Below are 18,096 nucleotides of genomic sequence, written 5' to 3'. Positions count from 1 at the left end.
TCCTCCTTCCCTTCTCAGAGCTTCTCTTTCTTCCCCTTCTAGCTATTTCTCTCTCATCTTTTTTGTGTCTGTTGCACACTCTCGCCACTATCCCACGATAAACCTCAACAATCCCGTTGCTACCACACCCCTCCGGGATATGAACCACATCTACTGAAACTCGCGTCCGAGAAATCCAAAGCGTATATGATATTTCGGCCATCATGAGCGGGAGGATCCTCTCCCACCGTCTGGTTCCGCTCCTGCGGACGGGTCATCTGGCCCGCCATGTACACAACGCTGCTGCCCGCACCGGCGGCCTCCTGCGTTCCGATGGCAGCGCGGCCTTACGGCGACGGCCTTGGCCTGTCGGTGCCAACGCCATCCACAATGTGCCTGCTGTGCGGGCCATCTCCTTCCACCGCATCCTCCCTAAGCTGGCCCTGAAGCTCGTCCGTCTGCCGGCTATGTTTGGCGGAGCCGTGCTGGCGGGCGCTGCTTACATTCAGTATCAAGCTGCGCGTGAGTTGTTTTCTACCCTGGTTACTTGTTGGTGGCTGACTGACGTGCTGTGGGTTTGCTTTAGAGGCGGGAAGCTATGCTATCGATATCTTCAAACGGGCGGGCGAAACGGCGGGCGGTGCGGCCTCGAGTTTATTCCAGGAGATTCAGAACATGGCGGAGCAGACGCAGCGCGGGTGGCAGAAGACGACGGAGGATGTTGACTTGCCGGAATGGTTGCAGAAGATTTTGCGGTTGAACGAGGACGCGCAGTCGGACAATGGGGGCTCAGGGGGTGGTGGGGATGGAAAAGGTCCGAAGGAGAGCCGGGTCGGCGCGGCCGCCGCTGGAGCGACCACCGCCGGTGCGCTGGGGTACGATCAGTCGGACGAGGAGGATCTTCGCGCGGGCCGGCAGATTGCGGAGGACGACCAGATGATGCTGCTCACGCGGAAAATGATCGAGATCCGCAACATCCTGCAGAGCGTCGGCCAGTCGAACACCCTCACGCTGCCCTCGATCGTTGTCATTGGTTCGCAGTCATCGGGGAAGAGTTCGGTTTTGGAGGCGATTGTCGGGCATGAGTTCCTTCCCAAGGGGTCGAACATGGTCACCCGCCGGCCGATTGAGCTCACCCTCGTCAACACCCCGAACGCGCAGGCGGAGTATGGCGAGTTCCCCGTGCTGGGACTTGGCAAGATTACCGACTTCTCACAGATCCAGCGCACCTTGACGGACTTGAATCTGGCGGTGCCGGAGAGGGACTGTGTTTCGGACGATCCCATTCAGCTCACCATCTACTCGCCGCATGTGCCTGACCTTTCGCTCATCGATCTGCCTGGCTATATCCAGGTCGCTGGGCGGGACCAACCGCCTCAGCTGAAACAGAAGATCTCGGACCTCTGTGATAAATACATTCAGCCACCGAACGTTATTTTGGCCATCTCGGCGGCAGATGTCGATCTCGCCAACTCCACTGCTCTCCGAGCCAGCCGTCGGGTGGATCCCAGGGGCGAGCGGACAATTGGTGTCATTACGAAGATGGACCTGGTGGATCCTGACAGGGGCCACAGCATTCTATCCGACACGAAATACCCTCTCCGCCTAGGCTATGTTGGCGTGGTCAGCCGGATCCCTCAGACGACGGCTCTCTTCTCCCGGGGCAGCGGCAACATCACGGGCGCCATTTTGAAGAACGAGAACGCCTACTTCTCTCAGCACCAATCCGAATTCGGACCGCAGTCGGACGTGTCGGTCGGGGTCAACACATTGCGCAACAAGCTTATGCATGTTCTTGAGCAGACGATGGCATCGAGCCTAGCAGGTACTAGGGATGCTATCAGCCAAGAGCTGGAGGAAGCCACTTACGAGTTCAAGGTGCAATACAACGATCGTCCCCTCAGCGCGGAATCCTACCTGGCCGAGAGCCTGGACAGCTTCAAGCACTCCTTCAAGGCGTTTGCGGAAAGCTTTGGTCGCCCCCAGGTCCGCGAGATGCTGAAGCGCGAACTCGACCAGCGCGTGATGGATATTCTGGCGCAGAGATACTGGAATAAGCCGATCGAAGACCTCACGGCGCCAATGCCGGAGTTGGATCCTCTCAGCGATCTGCCCAAGGCGGATCCCGAGTCTCTCTACTGGCATCGCAAGCTTGATGCCTCAACCTCTTCCTTGACTAAGCTCGGAATCGGTAGACTTGCTACGACAGTTGTCGCCAATGCAATCCAAAACCATGTTGACCGGTTGTTGACCGACTCGACCTTTGCGAGCCACCCATACGCCCAGAAGCAGATTGTGGATGCCTGCAACAGCATTTTGAATGATCGGTTCTTCAGCACCAGCGACCAGGTCGAGAACTGCATCAAACCTTACAAATACGAAATCGAGGTCGAGGACCCTGAATGGTCCAAGGGCCGGGAGAACGTCAGCAAGGTTCTCAAGGACGAGCTCAAGGCGTGCGAGTCCGCTTTCAAGCACGTGGAAGATTCTGTCGGAAGACGGAAACTCAAGGATGTCATGTCGTTTGTTGACAAGGTCAGAAAGGGCGAGGTGGTGTTAGAGGGTGACGGCGCGGGCGGTGCTGGCGGCTTTAGTGCCGACCTATTAGCCAGAGGTATGCTCCCCCTTTCCTTACATTGTGCGTAAATGAGGCTAACGAATGTATCAGGTCGTGAAAGTGTCTTCCTCCGCGACCGCGCCGACATTATCAAGATGCGCCTCCTCGCCGTCCGCTCCAAGCAATGTGCCTCCCAGAAGAACAAATACTACTGCCCGGAGGTCTTCCTGGACGTCGTCGCCGACAAGCTCACGTCGACCGCCGTGCTCTTCCTCAACGTCGAACTCCTCTCCGAATTCTACTACAACTTCCCCCGCGAGCTCGACATGCGCCTCGGCCGCCACCTCTCCGACGCGGAGGTCGAGCGCTTCGCCCGCGAAGACCCGCGCATCCGCAGCCACCTCGACGTCATCCGCCGGAAGGAGCTCCTCGAACTGGCGCTGCAGAAGATCGAGAGCATCCGGCAGCTCGACGGCCGCGGCAAGCGCGGCAACACGGATCGTCCGGTGGGTGCTCGGGAACCGAGAAGTCGTGGCTGGAACCTGTTCTAAACGTTTTTGTCTCCCCCGTTATAATCCAACTAGACTTCCTTCTTGTGATATCCGTGTCCTCCTCTCCATCTTTGCGGCGTTCTCGCATATTCCCTCCCTCTCCTTCGATGTACTTTTCTTTTGTGGCCGTGGTATGGCTGGTAGGAATAGGATTTATGTATAAATCGGTGTATCTCAGTTGTGGGCTGGCTGGACGGTATGGTCAATGATCTGCAGTCCCGTCTGCCCATTAGTACGGCTTTTATACTTTCCTTGTTCGTATTATGAAGTCGTAGAATAGGCGCTACATGGTCTCTAAGCATGACAGTCAGACCTGCGTTATATCGAGTATCCGCGTATACAGACAGTCCTGTCCCGTGAAGTATACTCAATATACTCGATAATTCTCTATTTTCCTGTGTTTTTAAACCCTGATGCCAGAACAATAAGACTGGGTTTCAGCCAAAGATATCACCACCAATGCCGTACATTGGAGGGACCCAATCATCCTGCGCGCTTTAGTGACTAGGTACCTTACTGTATGTATCCCACTCTTCAGCCTAGCACATGGGCGCTTAATACTGCCGCAGTAAGCTCTTCCTCGCTGAACTACAGGATTTATTTGAACGCGTGCCTCCCACCACGCCCATCCATCCACCTTTTCACTGAACCCCGTCCTTCCCATCCACAGTAATCTAGTACCAGATAAAAATGGAGGGAATCCTATCCCCATACGTGGACGTAAGACCAACCCTCCACTGCACCCCTCCCCCCCCCAAAAACCGGCCACTCAACGCCCCCACGCAGCCAACCAGCCGCGCCACCGACCGACCCTTCCCGCTAGACAACATCCCCCTCTCCACCGTCACGAACGAGACCCTCGCCGCCCTGCTCTACACGGCTCCGGCCCTGCACGACCTCGGCCAAACCACCGTCGTCCGGCTGTCCCAAACCCTCGTCCTCAAGGGCGGGGGCAACATCCTGCCCCCCGAAGCCGCCGCCCTCCGCCTCCTCGCCGCCTCGCAGCCCGACCACCCCATCCGCGCGCCCCGCGTCCCACCGCGCGTTCCAAATCCCCGACGACACCAAATACTTCGGCACGATGGGCTACCTCGTCATGGACTACATCCCCGGCCGACCCCTCGACACCTGCTGGGACAGCCTGCCCGGCGACCAGAAGACGGAGATCGCGGGCCAGGTCGCCGAGATGGTGGCCGCCTTGCAGCGCATCCATCTCCCGGGGCCCCCGGGGCCTATTGGTAAGGGGAACGGTAACGGTAATGACACCGCCAATGGTAATGATACTGGCAGTGACACTGGCAGTGATACCAACAGCAAATGGCCCTGCCGCGGCCGCTTCTTCACGCACTACAGCGCCGGCCCGTTCGCGAGTGTCGCCGCCTTCGAGGGCTGGTTCAACCGTAAGCTGGCGGTCTGTAAGCAGTGCCGCAAGGCGGGGCCGGATGTCCCCGCGTTCCGGCTCGGGGAGTTTGTGCTCGTGCATCAGGACATCAGTCCCCGGAACCTGGTGCTGGATGGGGACGGGCAAGTGTGGCTGGTGGATTGGGCCGATGCCGGGGCGTATCCGCCGGGGTTCGAGACGGCGGCGTTGTTCGGTCAGGCCAGCTTTCCGGATTTCCAGGCGCTGGTGCTCGAGCGCTTGGACTTCGAGCGGGATCGGGTGCTGGAGGGAGGGTTGCGCGCGATTGAGTGGGGGTTGTTGACTGCGGTGTTGGCGTGAGTGGGGAGTGGGTGCTACTGGTTGGGCTGGACTGGGGTTGGGGTTGGGTTTGCTGTTCGCTGTTTGGTGTATGGTGTGTAGCGTCGGTGTAGGGGTGGGGTGGTTTGGGTTCTGTCTTGGTGGTGCCGTTATGGTTTGTTCAGGGCGTTGCTCTGTTAGACGGTGCACTGTACTTCACCTGGTTCTTGCTCCGTCGTTGTATGGGACTATGGGGGGTGCAAGGAAAGGTGCAAGGAAAGCCCCCATCCAAGGAGTTCTTGGGCGGCGTTGCTGGGAAAGTTTCAGGCCACGCATTTGGAGAGCTGTCCATTGTATACAGTAAAGGTTTCGGATGCCTACGCGAGATTCAAGCGCAGTTCCCATGACACCTGAGTTTGGGGTCCCATATACAGAGTGATACTCGAAGGGCTTGGCAATAGGGGCGCTAAGGTTGATGGTCGGATACAACTTATCTATGCGACATCCCACCAATGCGATCATATGCGTTGGGTGTATGCTGGGAAAGAGACATCAGCTTGAGCACAATATGCATAATAGAGCGCACGGATCGAGCCAAGCCGTCTGGGAGATGGTGTCGAAGATAACAAAAATCCTCTGTAAACTCTTGTTGGAAAGGAAGAACTGCTGATCCATCTGGTGGAGCAAGCTTGCAATCACCATCCATGGCCTCTGTTTTGATAGACGGAGCGAGTCTGAAATGCATCCCTGCTGCCTATTTATGGCAAGGTTTCTCTTGACGCTGTGATGAGTTGCTCGTGCGAATCTGGGTTGTACACGTCGCGCTGGGTGGGTAGGGAAAGATTGGAACTGTTGAAGGGGAAGATTGGTCCTTGTTTGACGGGGGGTTCCCACAAGCAAATTCTGGTGCAGCCAACGATGCAAAATTAATCATCAATAGTTGTGTCAAGAAATAAGGTGAATAAAAAGAGTGAAGGCGATATGGTGTCTCCGGAAAGAGGCACGGCGAAGGAGAAGACAGGAAGGGCCTGAGTGGGATCAATACTATGGCATCAACCTGGACCTTCGGTAGTTTCCCAATCCCTTGCGCTTAAGGTGAATATTTGAAAATGTAGAGTCTCCAATCCTTACAAAACATTTGTTCAAGGCCTCTGATTAGGGTATTGATTGGGGCAGATAGCGGAACGGGAATCGAAACCCTCATGATATTGCATAGAATGGGAAAGATCATACTCGACAAGTCCAGATCATCATGAAACATGGTCAGCATTGGAGAATTCTATTGTGTTTTTGGTTGTTGTTGATGCGCCCAACGTACTCGGACCCTCCCTGTAGAAATCATTTATGCGACTTTGTCTACTGACTATGATTTGTTTACCTTCCTCGTCTCCGAATTGTTGTTTACTTCCTCCTTGGCCATTGTTTATTTGCTTCTCATCATGAGATATATCTCTTAATCCTAATGTTATAGCTCTAATTATATCTCTCCTCACCCGTTAGGATTGACCACGGACCTCCATTCCTACCTCATGGCCCCAAACCCAAGGGCCATTGGGTGCTGTTGCGGGGAAGCTCGGCCGGCCATCTTACCGCTTGGCAGCATGACGTGTCGCATCCCGGCTGTCTTTAGCGAACCTATCAACGAGATAAAGTCGACTGTCCGATAAGGTTTTGCCCTCACCGCTTGCCATGGGAATCTCGCATCCTGGCGCTTCCAGGGATCCCCTGCACCATACAACCACCGAAGCTGTCACCGGAAAAGTCTATCTCCACATCTTACGAAGTCAATGCTGTTAGTGCCCTCAGACACGCAACCTATCGACTAGTGAGGCTCTTGGGGACTTAGTCTCGCCTGGTGCACTGTTCTTTGTTCTGTGGTGCCTGATGACGCCCGTGGCTCGCGCATGGACCTCAAGGGCATGCTGTGGGAAGATTGTGATATGGGTTGAGGGGAGGTCTGTGAGATATAGCTCGCTGCCCGTGGTTGATGGGAATGTACCCGATTGTTGAATATCTGGTTGTATAAAGAGACTCAACCCTGTCACTGTGGTATGTGGTGTGCTACATCCAAGTCCCTCATTTTTGCCCGCAAGTGCTGGAAACTGCTGCATCAGCCATTCTCTTATTTGATTATACCAATCACGTTCTTTAAAATGCGCTTTCCGACTCTTTATATCATTGGTTCACTCGCTAGTACCGCCGCCTCTATGAGCCTGGGTATGTTCTGCCTCTCCAAGGGTTACACTTGTCGTGGTGAGTTCATCCTGGGCCACAATTTTCTTGAAAAGCCCTCAAATCTAACCTCCGTCGAGGGAACCAAATTTGGCAATGTTCAGAGGGTTCCCCCACAGTAGGGATGGTAAAGACGTGCTCCAAAGGGACCACTTGTTCTATCATGTATGGTCTGGCAGTATGTGCCGAGATAAGTCCGATTTACTGAAAAGAGTATTCAGATGACTGCAGGTAAGGCCCTACAAGGTCGTTCGTGGCTATGAGGTGGGTCTGACTCGAGACGCTAGATTATGGCTAAGGCAGGCCTTAGCCTACACATGTCGATGCACTCTATGAAGCTCAATGGTTTTTCGAGATAACGGCCTCTGACACTCCATTCAATTGCATACATAGACTTTGGAGTAGGGCTAGTTCGCGGTCAGGTGCCTCTTCTACGATACCCTATAGTATCGATTAATAGTAGTAATTTATATCAACTTAATGACCCAAATCAGAATATACACCGACTCCGTTCTTGTCAAGCATGATCTTGGCGAAGGGAGTGGGCTTCGAATTAAGATATACTATGGAAACACAGCTTTCAGCCAAGTGTATTGGCTCAATTCAATCGCTTGATTATGAGGCGACTAGCATTCATGGAGACAGCTTATAAACATGCTCGACAAGGATATTTGAGGTCGCATTCTGCGATCTTGTAAGCTTAATTCAAAAATGCGGATCACAGGGGTAAGAGCCACCGAGAACACCCGCGACAGAACCGCGGGCCAATCTAGATCCCTGGGATAGAGATCTCGGTTTCCCGACTTCGGCAATGTTGCCGCCAGCCTTGTGGGGCACGGAAAACCTCGAATTTAACACTATACCCACGACTGTAGGTCACAGGTTGAAAAAAAAGAAAGCGTCCAGGGAGAGGATCGAACTCTCAACCTCACGATTAACAGTCGTACGCGCTAACCAATTGCGCCACCCAGACCACTTGCTGATTTGTGGTTTTGCAGTGTGTGTTATATACTTTAGGCACTTGAAATCAAATCACAAGCTTTGTTGCCAATTTTGGGGTTTACTGCTATCCCAACCCAAGACATGGTCCAATTAGTTCCTTGTAGTCAATATCACCAGTGCTTTGGCTTCACTGGCTTAACTTATCTCTTGTTCTCTCGAGAAAGTATGAAAGGGTTACAGGAGTTATCGTGGCAATGAGTACTAAGCTATACGGAGACAAGCGGGCCTGCTCGTGCATAGGAACTCCAGAGCCTGAGAGGACAAGATATGACTAGACTCTTGCAGCCCGAAATAGTATCTCAGCGCGCTTGTTGAAGCAGGCTAGAGCTCAAATTGTATAAGTCTGTAGTTGGGGTGAGATATCACAGGCTGGAACAATGGTTCGCTCTAGAATAACGCTTGGCAGTGCCCCGGCGGTTAATAGATGTATGAGCGACTCGGTCCCCCAATTCATCCAAAAGCCGCCATCTTCCCACGTATCTCAAAATTCGTTATTAGAAACTGATATTTATTGCACTGCCAAATCTTGGGAAACAAAACCACCAAGATAATCCATCTGCTGCGGCGATAACTCATTCTGAGATGACTCGCTTCGAACGAATTTGAATCCAAGGTTGTCTTCTTATGTACTGCACGGTACGAGATGGGTCTTTTCACTATCAGGAAGTCAAAGAACGAGCCCTCGGGCTCTCCCAGCACAGACAAGAAAGGCAATGATGACGACTCTCAGGGAGGAAAGGCCTCATTCAGGCGGAAGAGTTTGTGTCAGAAAGTTGATACCACGGGTGTCATAGCGATTTTCCTCGGCCCACCTATGTTACTTCTAGCCATCACATTCCTGGTTCTTTTTTGGTGGGAGTCAATAAAGGCGATTGAGGGGGAAGAGCCAGAGGCATACTGGTTTCGCATTGTCGATGCAGACTGGGCGACTCGACTGGTCACGATATGCACCACCACTATCCGAGCCGTGGTATCCTTCCAGGCCGGTCTTGCTACAGCGATGGTCGCAGGGATCGTCCTGGAGACCAGAGGTATTCCACTATTCCACGGACCGTTGTACTCCATCCTGCGAGCGGTTAAAGTGGCACCAAGTAGCCTGTTCACCGCGACCGATTTTCGGCCTCATCTGCCGCCATTCATCTACACACTCGTCGTCGCCGAAGTCCTCGTGACTACTGTCTCCCAGTTCCTTTCTACGATCTACCTCTCTGACTTCACCGATGGTACCTTCACCCAGAGCGATAACTCCACGAACGTCAAGCTCATCGACAGCGGTTATATGGCTGCGAATGGCTGGTGGACTATGCCCCCTGCAGCGAGCTGGACCTTTGGCGAGCTATCGGAGCCCTTCAAGGAGGCAACAGGGTACCATGATACCGGGCATACGTTCCGAGCTTTTCTTCCTTTCGATGAGGAGGCACAGCGATTGACCTTGCGAAAGTTCCGTGGCCCGGTCCCTATCATGGACCACCGTGTCGTTTGCGCAAGCGCGCCGCTGCAGAACCTGACCCTCGCTTTGTCTACTGGTGATGATGCACAGCTGTCCGGCATAATCCCCACGGATAATCTGTCATATCCGTTGCTGTTTAATGAGAAGACAGAGCCACATATACAATTCAGCTGCAAAGTACCCAGACCATATGTGTGGGAGTCCAGCACCACAAATGAAACCGGCATATGCCTCACTAGCACCGGGATATTAAACTGGACGGTGCTGCAAGAAAATCCTCTAGTTCAGCCGGGCGGATATCCCGACGCTTCGCAGTTGTTCATCATCATTGACCTCGTCTCTGAGATGGCGGTCCTTAACCAAGGCTTCGCAACGACTATCGATCTCCACGCGGTGCAGACCGACGGCCCTTGGTCGATGGCGAGAAATGCATCCGGTGCCGATGCGTTGCGGGTGTCAGCCTGCCTCACCAACCTGGCCAGCCAAACCATCACTGCCGGGATGAACAGCTCGTCGGACAACCAAGAGCCGAAGCTGACCTGGAACAATTACACGCAGGGGTACGACACGGAAGCCTCGCGACGCCAGCTGGGCGCCTCACGTACCCGGGATAGCTTTGATCGCAGGGGGGTGCTCGCACTGGAGCCGAGATCCCAGTGGGGACAGGTGGCCTCGGTGAAGAACTACAGGACCGGAGATATCAACGGTGCAATGACAGGGTTTTTCATGGCGATCCGCGTGTCCCTGCCCACATTTTTGATGTCGTACAGTAACTTAACTTCCGATCCAGGCGCCATCTTCTCCAAGAGGGATACCGCATTCGCTGACGCAGCCGCACATCAGACTCACGTGGATTTGTTTCACGACACTTTGAACGCGACCGACAGCCCGGCTCTGGCTATCCAGGCTCTGCTCACAAGGATATACCAAATGTGTTATTACGACCAGTTTGCCAAGTTCCAAGCGACAGCAGCATCGACGACTGCATTCTCGACCGTCGAGTCCCTCCCGGCCCAATGGACCGGCTTCATTTTGGGCACGGTACTCGTTGCAACCCATCTCGTCATCGTCACGATCATCATCATCCAGTTTATCAAGCAGACAGACCACTCTATCATCGGTAATTACTGGCAGACAGTCTCGCAGGTCGTCTCGGAGGAAACGCGCCCGATACTGGAGCAAGCGGATAGAATGGATGACCAGGAAGTCAAGCGCTGGGTCAAGCGCAACCTCCAGCACTTCAAGAGTCATCGTATTCTGCGGGATCAGCGTAACGGGCAGGTGTCTCTTGGTATGGTAGAGAGCGGTGTACCTATCAAGAACGAGGCACCGCCCGGGTGGATCTGAAAAAAAAAATCCGATACATGCAGTGCTTCGGAAGATACATGTACATATCCTGGAGATGTTTTTTATAATCGTTCGTACTGTGGGACACGGTGCGGGGCCACGTGCAATGTCCACTGCCCGTGTTCTGGGGTTTATGTACACTTTTCTTCCGATAGCCAGTCGGCGCAATGCGTCTTCTATTTAGTACCATGTAGCCAGGGTCTGTGTCTCTGTAGGGCTTCTATGGTAAAAAACAGGACAATCTCCGGACGGAAATCTGATGGTGCCTGGACCTTGGTGAAGGACGATTTTTCAACGAGTCTTCAAAGTCTATGTGTCAGCCAGAGTTCATCACTTGGACGCAGAGCGGGCCTTCTCGTGTGAATCAGCTGGCCCCCACCCGGTGTTCATGTTTCCGACACTCTAGGTACCGTATAATACTTTCTGAGCTGGAGTATTGCTTCCATTTTGCTTCAACGGGTAAGAGACCTTCGGAAGCTGTGTCTATCTGTCCGAGATTGATTCTCCCGTAGAGTCGTATGCAGTGTGCATACATCGAACGTGGATAGCCACCCCGGGTGATTATATATCGAGACATCATGTATACCTCTCAAGAAAGCATCATTTGTGCTTGTATCGCAGTCCCACGTATAGAGGGTTGCAGTTGACTTAATCATGAATGTCTTCCAAGCTTCATCACGAATTGTTGCTACTAGGAATCATGGAAGTTGGATCGAATCTACCGTAATCCCTGCAGCACAAGACTTATTTTCAGTCTCTCACTCTTTTTGACTTCAACATGGAATATAACGCATTTTCTGAGGCCGGCAGCACAACAAGTACGTCTTGGTGGCGCAATTGGTTAGCGCGTACGACTGTTAATCGTGAGGTTGAGAGTTCGATCCTCTCCTAGGACGTCATCTTCTCTTTTTGGTATTTTTAGAGTCGTCATATGGGGATTGTGGACCAGGATCAGTGGCTGGACCGCCGGCGGCATGTGGAGTCGGGAGTGGAGCTGCCGCCTGCGAGCAGCAGGGTCGAACGATGATGGTCATATAGATTATCTGTATATCCTGACATTGATAAATGCAAGTATTTATTCGAAACGAACACTTCAACATGTCATATGTGGATGGACCTGCCATCAGTATTTCGATGTCACCATACTCCATAGATGCCGATAGCCTTAATTGTGCGATGCTGACCGGACAGGGAGTCCTTTGCCGAGGTAGATATGGCTGAACAAAAAGGGATAACGTTAGTCCGTCGACACATATTCAAACTTGTGCACAACAGATGGCTATTTTCTGCCATGTTGATAAAGATACAGTACCGGGGAGTATTCAGGCTGCATATCCTCTGCATTCCCAAAACAAATTACATGATGGCGTCGATTGACAACACATATCGCGGAGCTAAGAATCGGAATCTCAAGACCTACAAAAACTTCACCGGCAAAACAATATCATCCGTATGATCCGTCTAACCCATCAGAACAAGGCTCCTTACATTGGTGCCGCTACTCGAATACAACGAACCCAATGAACGAAGTAGGATTCCTAATTAAACGAGACGCACTCATTTCTCGCCTATTATAAGCCGCCACCCAATAGCAGAGTATTTTACCCCGAGAAGCACTGTGATCCATTGAATGACGTCAGCATAATGTGGCAGAATGTTGATATTGTAGTCGAGAACTTCATTGATCGTGGTTCGATCTCTCCCGGCAATCTGATATGAACTAGGTTTGGTGAACCATGGGAGCTGTCTAAAAAGTGGCGCTTAGCGTGCCATGTCTATATAACGTGTTGTACGTGACATAAATTCAAGAAGCACGTCTGGGTGGCGCAATTGGTTAGCGCGTACGACTGTTAATCGTGAGGTTGAGAGTTCGATCCTCTCCCTGGACGGCCTTTCTTTTTGGTTTTTGCTTGTTTGCACCCCATCTCACCTGCCGCCCAACCTATGCCTCTCAAATCCATGAAATGTATTTTCCTCGCTATGAACCTCTCTTTGGATTTTTTCTTATTAATCAGTCGGGTATCAATTCGTTGTTTGAGGTCTCCCAATGTACGTTAGACATTCCGCAAGAGTGCGCTGAGGACATTGAACCTGGACCCCATTCCAGTTTGCATACCTCATGCAATCGGATCGATAATATATGGCAGTCAACCGCCAGTTACGCCTGATATTCGTTCCATGATTTCCCCTTATCCAACATGCCTTCCCATGAGACAGGGAAGCAAGACTGTCGTCGGGAGTGTAACGCTAGGTCAGAGCATGCACGATGACCCGGAGGTTAGATAACCGCGAAACAAAGCTATTTCAGGTCTCCCGAGAATTGAAAATGGCCTTGTCTTACATGGGGCACTTGATGCAAAGCCGAGTAACAAATCGGTCGTAGCCAGACATTCAGTACGTTACTTTCATGCCACTAGGCAACTTTCGACTGGAGGAGAAGAATTTCCTGTGCAAGAGTCTTGCAGATATACTACCACACCCGATGTGCGGGCCACCTTCGAAGCACAGCTACGTATGAACTAGAATCATTCAGTGGAGAAGATAGCGACTATGTGAGAAGAAACTGCACTTGACATATATTGTTGGTAAGAAGAGGTGTCTCACTAATCACATGCTACCTCGTGACTTCGTTGCTCATATGAAAAGGTTTGAACGGCAAAGCCCTAACTGACCCGACCTGTACTCAAACCAGTAACGCTAACACCAGTCACGGGTTGTTCTACAGTTGTAGAAACTAGTTCATGGCCAATTGCAGGGAAGTAAGTTCTAAAGGCTTCGTAGTGAGTGAATGGACATTACAATCACTTGAGTAACCCCCCTCCCCCGAGAAGGAAAATGTAAATCTCGGCTTCTCGCGGGTGAAACAATGGAGACCAATAGATTTATAATGACCAGTTTCTAGAAGCTTGAAAGAAAGACAGGAAGGCCAACTATCATACATGCGTATCAGCAATCACATACGCACTGAAGTCTCCCTACTAGTTATCAAAACTTATGACTATGGCCTAAAGACATGTGTTCCTCGACCTGAGGTGCCATATTCTAATGGTCGGAGTGACTGCGAAGCATCAGCATCAGCGAAAGTATGATTTGGGACAACGTCTGTCGTGGCAGAATGCGTTTATGAGACTGGGCAGCGGAGAAGTGTTGGCTACTCTTATCAGAGACTGGATAAGTGAGCTCGAGTAAAAGCCTCTTTTCAGAGAAGCGTGGACCGATAGAGGATCTCGAAGAACACATGCCCTACGCAATGACGGACAAAACAGTGGACAGAATACGTGTTTATAGATCCCCTTTTCTACTGCAACGCGCATCTGCGCTCAATTCGTCTGCTTAGAGAACAGGAGCAAAAAAAAAAAAAAAAAGGAAAGGGAAACTATACAGGACGCACTCGTCATACCACAAAAGTATTGTCAATCACCTACTAGGCTATTGCTTGAAATGACTAGCCGACTGCTTCCTGAAGAGCGGCTTTCGTTTCTCAGCCGGCTTCATGAGCTACTCAGACAAATCAATCCGCTTTTTCATTTCAGCACTCAACACAAGATAGGCAGAGGCAGAAGCTTACCTGGAACAAGCAGAGCAAGCTCTCATCAACACTCATCATGGCGCCCGAATTTTCAAACTCCCCACGATAATTGGGCGCACCGACCAGCGTCACCAATGCCGCTTGGCGAAGAACTCATACCCGTCTTCCACACACTGATGCGTGCGGCAGATCAGATCGATATCGTGCTTCTGAGTGATCCGGCTGACGATATCGGGCCCGAATGTAAAACGATACCCCGCGATCGTTCTCACCCCAACCCGTGATGCCTTTATCTGGATCGGCCCAGAGGAGATCAGACAGTGGACTGCAGTCGGGGATCCAAAATTTTAGATTTAGCGCCCAGAGCCCAAGGAAGGAGATATGAAGGCTTGTGTACATCCGTCGGCCGCATAATGCGACGAATCTGCTCCATCGAGTTCAGATCGGGACTGAGACCGCCATGCGCCGAAGATCTTGTAGTCGATGATCGCCGCGATGGGCAGGCAGTTGAAGCACTCGATGAACGTATTCCAGACCTTAACGCTGTACCGGCGCTTGCACTCGTCGTAGAAGTCGTAGGGGCGGTTGATGGATGCGCACTCGTGGTTTCCGCGCAGGATAAAGAAGTTCTCCGAGTATTCGATCTTGTACGCGAGGAGCAGGCAGATGCATTCGATCGACTGCTTGCCGCGGTCGACGTAGTCGCCCAGGAAGAGGTAGTTGGCTTCGGGTGGGTAGCCGCTGTATTTGAAGAGGTGCAGGAGGTCGTAGTACTGGCCATGGATATCGCCGCATATCTGGTTGTGCTGTTAGTGCGGGAAGGACGGGAGAAGGGGTTGGCGTGCCAGGGTTGTTATACCTTGATGGAGGCTTCGAGCTTGAGGAGAATGGGTTGGGAGATGCAGATCTCGCGCGCGGTGCGGCAGAGATATGCGATCTCCGACTCGTGGATACTGACCAGTTTTCCGGGTCTGGAGCCTCAAACCTCAAGTAATCTCTCTATCAGAGAGTCTAGGTCTATGCTGTCTAGATCAACCATGATATGAACACCGTATTAAGTACTGCTTAAGTCTGGAGAGAGGTTGATTAAGGGCCAGCGATATTGAAAAGAGAGACAACTGAGGCGAGAAAGTCTTGTGGATAGATGGACGAACATAAAATGGAAAGTGAATGCAAAAGGAGATATCTTCTTCTGGTTGTTCTCCTTCTTCTGTCTTTATTATTTTCTTAGCATCCATATCCATTATTCTGACGCCATGGTAACCATATTAACGCTGGATATGGATTTCTTCCTAGATTAATACTGGCTTTACTTCCAATGAGGGCAATTTAACTTATTTGGAAGGGCAAGTCGGACCTGTGGCTCGAAATTCCGAGCAGGTGTCGGAGTTCAGCTCCTGTTAACTCATTAGAGGTGGAGCAATTGCTTACTGCATGTCGCCACCGCCAACGTCACTGAACGCTTCAAAGACATGTGTGTAAATACCCCTGAGCTTGTGGTATTACTTCTTAATGTTTGGAGAAAACATGATACCCAATGACACAAATAAGTCCATGAAACTGCCCAAATCAGGGGAAGTCAGCCACTAGCCCATCAGGACTGTTGATGGATGGATTGAAGACTTGATAAATGCAGAACATTATCGGAAGTAATGGTAGAGCGTGTGTGTAGTCTGGTACAGTACTGCCATTGCCAAAGATAAACAAACTTAGAGTCCCTTGGAATCCGTTGACGCCATCCCACTCCAGGCAAGGAAGATAGCACAGGATGAAGCCAACGTCGTTCCAATTATTCATAATGGCCAATATAAGTGTGGGCATGACAGCCACTGACCATCCCTGCAGACATGCCCAGTGACCGTCTGCGGCGATATCCACCGCCAATACCACGACCTGATCAAACTATTCCGAATAAGCGGACCATTTCCAGACACGAACTACCTCTTCATGGGTGAAATGCCAGACCCCGCATGGGAAGGAGAAAATCCTCACTAACACCACACCCTATGAGCAGGTGACTACGTCGACCGCAGCTGACATTCCATCGAATCCGTCTCCCTCCTGGTCGCCAAATCTAGCTACCCCCAACGCATCACGATCCTCCGCGAAAATCACAAATCTCGCCAGATCACCCAGGCCTACGGGCTCTACGACAAATGCCTGCGTAAGTACCGCAACGCGCGGGGGTCTGAACCTCTTCACGGATCTCTTCGACCACCTGCCCCTAACGATTCTGATCCATAATCGCATATTCTTCCTCCATGGGTGCCTGAGTCCGTCGGTCGATACGCTGGATAATATCCGTGTACTGGATTGCTTCCAGGAGCCACCGCATGAGGGCCCCATATGTGACCTACTTTGGAGTGAATTTGATGAGAGATGTGGGTGGGGAGAATTTCCCGCGGGGCTGGGTACACCTTTGGGCTGAATATCTTGGAGGCGTTTAATCATCGGAAGGGCTTGCGCTGGCGGCGAGGGCGCATCCGATGGTGGTGGATGGGTATCTGTGGTCGCATGGGAGGTATATGGTTACTATCTTCTCTGGTATAGTCTCGTTAGAGCGACATGATGGATTGTTTGTGCTGACGAGTTCTGATATGGCTCCGAACTACTGCTACCGCTGTGGCAATCACGCGGCCACTATGGAGATCGATGACTCTCTGAACTACCAATGGTCTCTTAAAGGTCCTTTAAATTATCGGAGAATGTGCTGATTTGAAAATAGTATGCCGTCCGATCCTTCTCTCCGCACTGGGAAACCGACAAGGCAACGACGGACGCCGGATTATTTACTGTGCTTGTGAGATGGGTTCGTGGTGCTAGATGCAGTGTGTTTATGTATTATGTATAACACCATGGGTGGGCATGCCCTCGCACGCTTCTAATGCTTTAGCATATACCCGGCCCAGCGTACAACACCTATGAAAGTAGGTGCAGAGAGGTGGTGTGTTATTGAAAGTAGCATATTACTCCTGGTATGCAAGCATGGAATCATCGACAAGTTCAACCACGGAAAAACTGCGAAAGCTAAAAGTCTAGACTTCAGAGGCGATAGTATAAGATAAGACATCATAAGCCGTGAAGCCATAGTCAAGATCTCGAGTCAGAGGGAAAGAGTCGATGTTGTAAGTTTTTACTGCGTAAATATGCACAGTGCTCGGCGAGTACTTCGGTCAGGCTGTCGCAGCCCGTTTATATAGTCATCAACCATACGGTAAGAAAGTACATCAAAAATCCGCTCACAGCAGCAATAGACCTATTTCTTACATAAGATAATTGGGAATTGGAGAAGAAATCAACACGTCTGAAAACTCGGAAGTATTAGTAGGCGATACTCTGGCGGCAAGTGGTTTCTGAGGGGCCTCAAGTGACGGTTTCCCGAAACCCTAACTAAGGGTCTTTTGTCCTTTACTTCCACTAAATCCCCCCGACAAAGATATGTCAAGGATGATGTCGAAAGGTCAGATGAGGGAGAGACAAGATATGTGCTCCAATCCGACACATTAGGGATGACTTAGAAATGGGCAGTGTCTATATGACACACTTGACCCGAAGATCACAGGAACAGAACCGGTCGAGGTCGATCAGACCAGCAGTCGAGCAATCCGACTCTATTCTGCCAGGTAGTACAGAGCAACAGACAAGCAGTATAGGACAGCAAAGCTAGTGGGCTCGCTGGATCAAGCAAAAAGAGACCAAATGCGTCCAGGGAGAGGATCGAACTCTCAACCTCACGATTAACAGTCGTACGCGCTAACCAATTGCGCCACC

At 51.5% G+C, this 18,096-nt stretch overlaps 5 protein-coding genes and 3 non-coding genes across 8 annotated transcripts; 6 read left to right on the top strand and 2 right to left on the bottom strand.

Annotated features, from left to right (window-relative positions):
• The first annotated feature begins 35 nt into the window (after positions 1 to 35).
• On the top strand, positions 36 to 3,320 carry BO66DRAFT_474815 (dynamin-related GTPase MGM1). Its single transcript, XM_025653171.1, has 3 exons — positions 36 to 501; positions 566 to 2,593; positions 2,648 to 3,320. The coding sequence occupies exons 1-3, from the start codon at positions 204 to 206 to the stop codon at positions 3,085 to 3,087; spliced, it is 2,766 nt and encodes a 921-aa protein (XP_025499509.1). The 5' UTR covers positions 36 to 203; the 3' UTR covers positions 3,088 to 3,320.
• A 457-nt stretch (positions 3,321 to 3,777) lies between these two features.
• Positions 3,778 to 4,807, top strand: BO66DRAFT_414926 (APH-domain-containing protein; the record flags this gene model as incomplete). The annotated part of the gene is made up of 3 exons (XM_025649506.1): positions 3,778 to 3,807; positions 3,874 to 4,023; positions 4,061 to 4,807. The coding sequence occupies 3 exons, from the start codon at positions 3,778 to 3,780 to the stop codon at positions 4,805 to 4,807; spliced, it is 927 nt and encodes a 308-aa protein (XP_025499508.1).
• A 1,907-nt stretch (positions 4,808 to 6,714) lies between these two features.
• BO66DRAFT_198302 (uncharacterized protein) lies at positions 6,715 to 7,363 on the top strand. The gene is made up of 3 exons (XM_025642511.1): positions 6,715 to 7,015; positions 7,078 to 7,228; positions 7,285 to 7,363. Exons 1-2 carry the CDS (start codon positions 6,817 to 6,819, stop codon positions 7,203 to 7,205), a joined length of 327 nt encoding a protein of 108 aa, XP_025499507.1. The 5' UTR covers positions 6,715 to 6,816; the 3' UTR covers positions 7,206 to 7,228; positions 7,285 to 7,363.
• A 533-nt stretch (positions 7,364 to 7,896) lies between these two features.
• On the bottom strand, positions 7,897 to 7,970 carry BO66DRAFT_t286. The gene has a single exon. It is a non-coding gene; the product is annotated as a tRNA-Asn (tRNA).
• Positions 7,971 to 8,482: 512 nt separating this feature from the next.
• BO66DRAFT_395219 (uncharacterized protein) lies at positions 8,483 to 10,899 on the top strand. Its single transcript, XM_025648168.1, has one exon. It carries the CDS (start codon positions 8,643 to 8,645, stop codon positions 10,794 to 10,796), a length of 2,154 nt encoding a protein of 717 aa, XP_025499506.1. The 5' UTR covers positions 8,483 to 8,642; the 3' UTR covers positions 10,797 to 10,899.
• Positions 10,900 to 11,618: 719 nt separating this feature from the next.
• On the top strand, positions 11,619 to 11,692 carry BO66DRAFT_t287. The gene has a single exon. It is a non-coding gene; the product is annotated as a tRNA-Asn (tRNA).
• Positions 11,693 to 12,611: 919 nt separating this feature from the next.
• BO66DRAFT_t288 lies at positions 12,612 to 12,685 on the top strand. The gene has a single exon. It is a non-coding gene; the product is annotated as a tRNA-Asn (tRNA).
• Positions 12,686 to 14,225: 1,540 nt separating this feature from the next.
• BO66DRAFT_414924 (Metallo-dependent phosphatase) lies at positions 14,226 to 15,364 on the bottom strand (the record flags this gene model as incomplete). Its single annotated transcript, XM_025649505.1, has 6 exons — positions 14,226 to 14,294; positions 14,365 to 14,465; positions 14,496 to 14,650; positions 14,782 to 15,122; positions 15,185 to 15,268; positions 15,311 to 15,364. The coding sequence occupies 6 exons, from the start codon at positions 15,362 to 15,364 to the stop codon at positions 14,226 to 14,228; spliced, it is 804 nt and encodes a 267-aa protein (XP_025499505.1).
• Between the last annotated feature and the right edge of the window lie 2,732 nt (positions 15,365 to 18,096).

This window comes from Aspergillus aculeatinus (genome assembly GCF_003184765.1).
Source record: "Aspergillus aculeatinus CBS 121060 unplaced genomic scaffold BO66scaffold_59, whole genome shotgun sequence".
In the NCBI taxonomy this organism is placed as follows: domain Eukaryota; kingdom Fungi; phylum Ascomycota; class Eurotiomycetes; order Eurotiales; family Aspergillaceae; genus Aspergillus; species Aspergillus aculeatinus.
The sequence above is the reverse complement of the archived record's forward strand: the minus strand, read 5'-3'. Positions and strand labels throughout refer to the sequence as shown.

What these genes read in the sequence shown, in the direction of transcription:
- BO66DRAFT_474815 (XM_025653171.1), top strand. Translation starts at nt 204, where the DNA reads ATGAGCGGGAGGATCCTCTCCCACCGTCTGGTTCCGCTCCTGCGGACG. An exon ending in CATTCAGTATCAAGCTGCGC is followed by an intron (nt 502 to 565) that starts GTGAGTTGTTTT and finishes GGTTTGCTTTAG; the next exon opens with AGGCGGGAAGCTATGCTATC. An exon ending in TGCCGACCTATTAGCCAGAG is followed by an intron (nt 2,594 to 2,647) that starts GTATGCTCCCCC and finishes CGAATGTATCAG; the next exon opens with GTCGTGAAAGTGTCTTCCTC.
- BO66DRAFT_198302 (XM_025642511.1), top strand. Translation starts at nt 6,817, where the DNA reads ATGTGGTGTGCTACATCCAAGTCCCTCATTTTTGCCCGCAAGTGCTGG. An exon ending in CTCCAAGGGTTACACTTGTC is followed by an intron (nt 7,016 to 7,077) that starts GTGGTGAGTTCA and finishes ACCTCCGTCGAG; the next exon opens with GGAACCAAATTTGGCAATGT.
- BO66DRAFT_395219 (XM_025648168.1), top strand. Translation starts at nt 8,643, where the DNA reads ATGGGTCTTTTCACTATCAGGAAGTCAAAGAACGAGCCCTCGGGCTCT.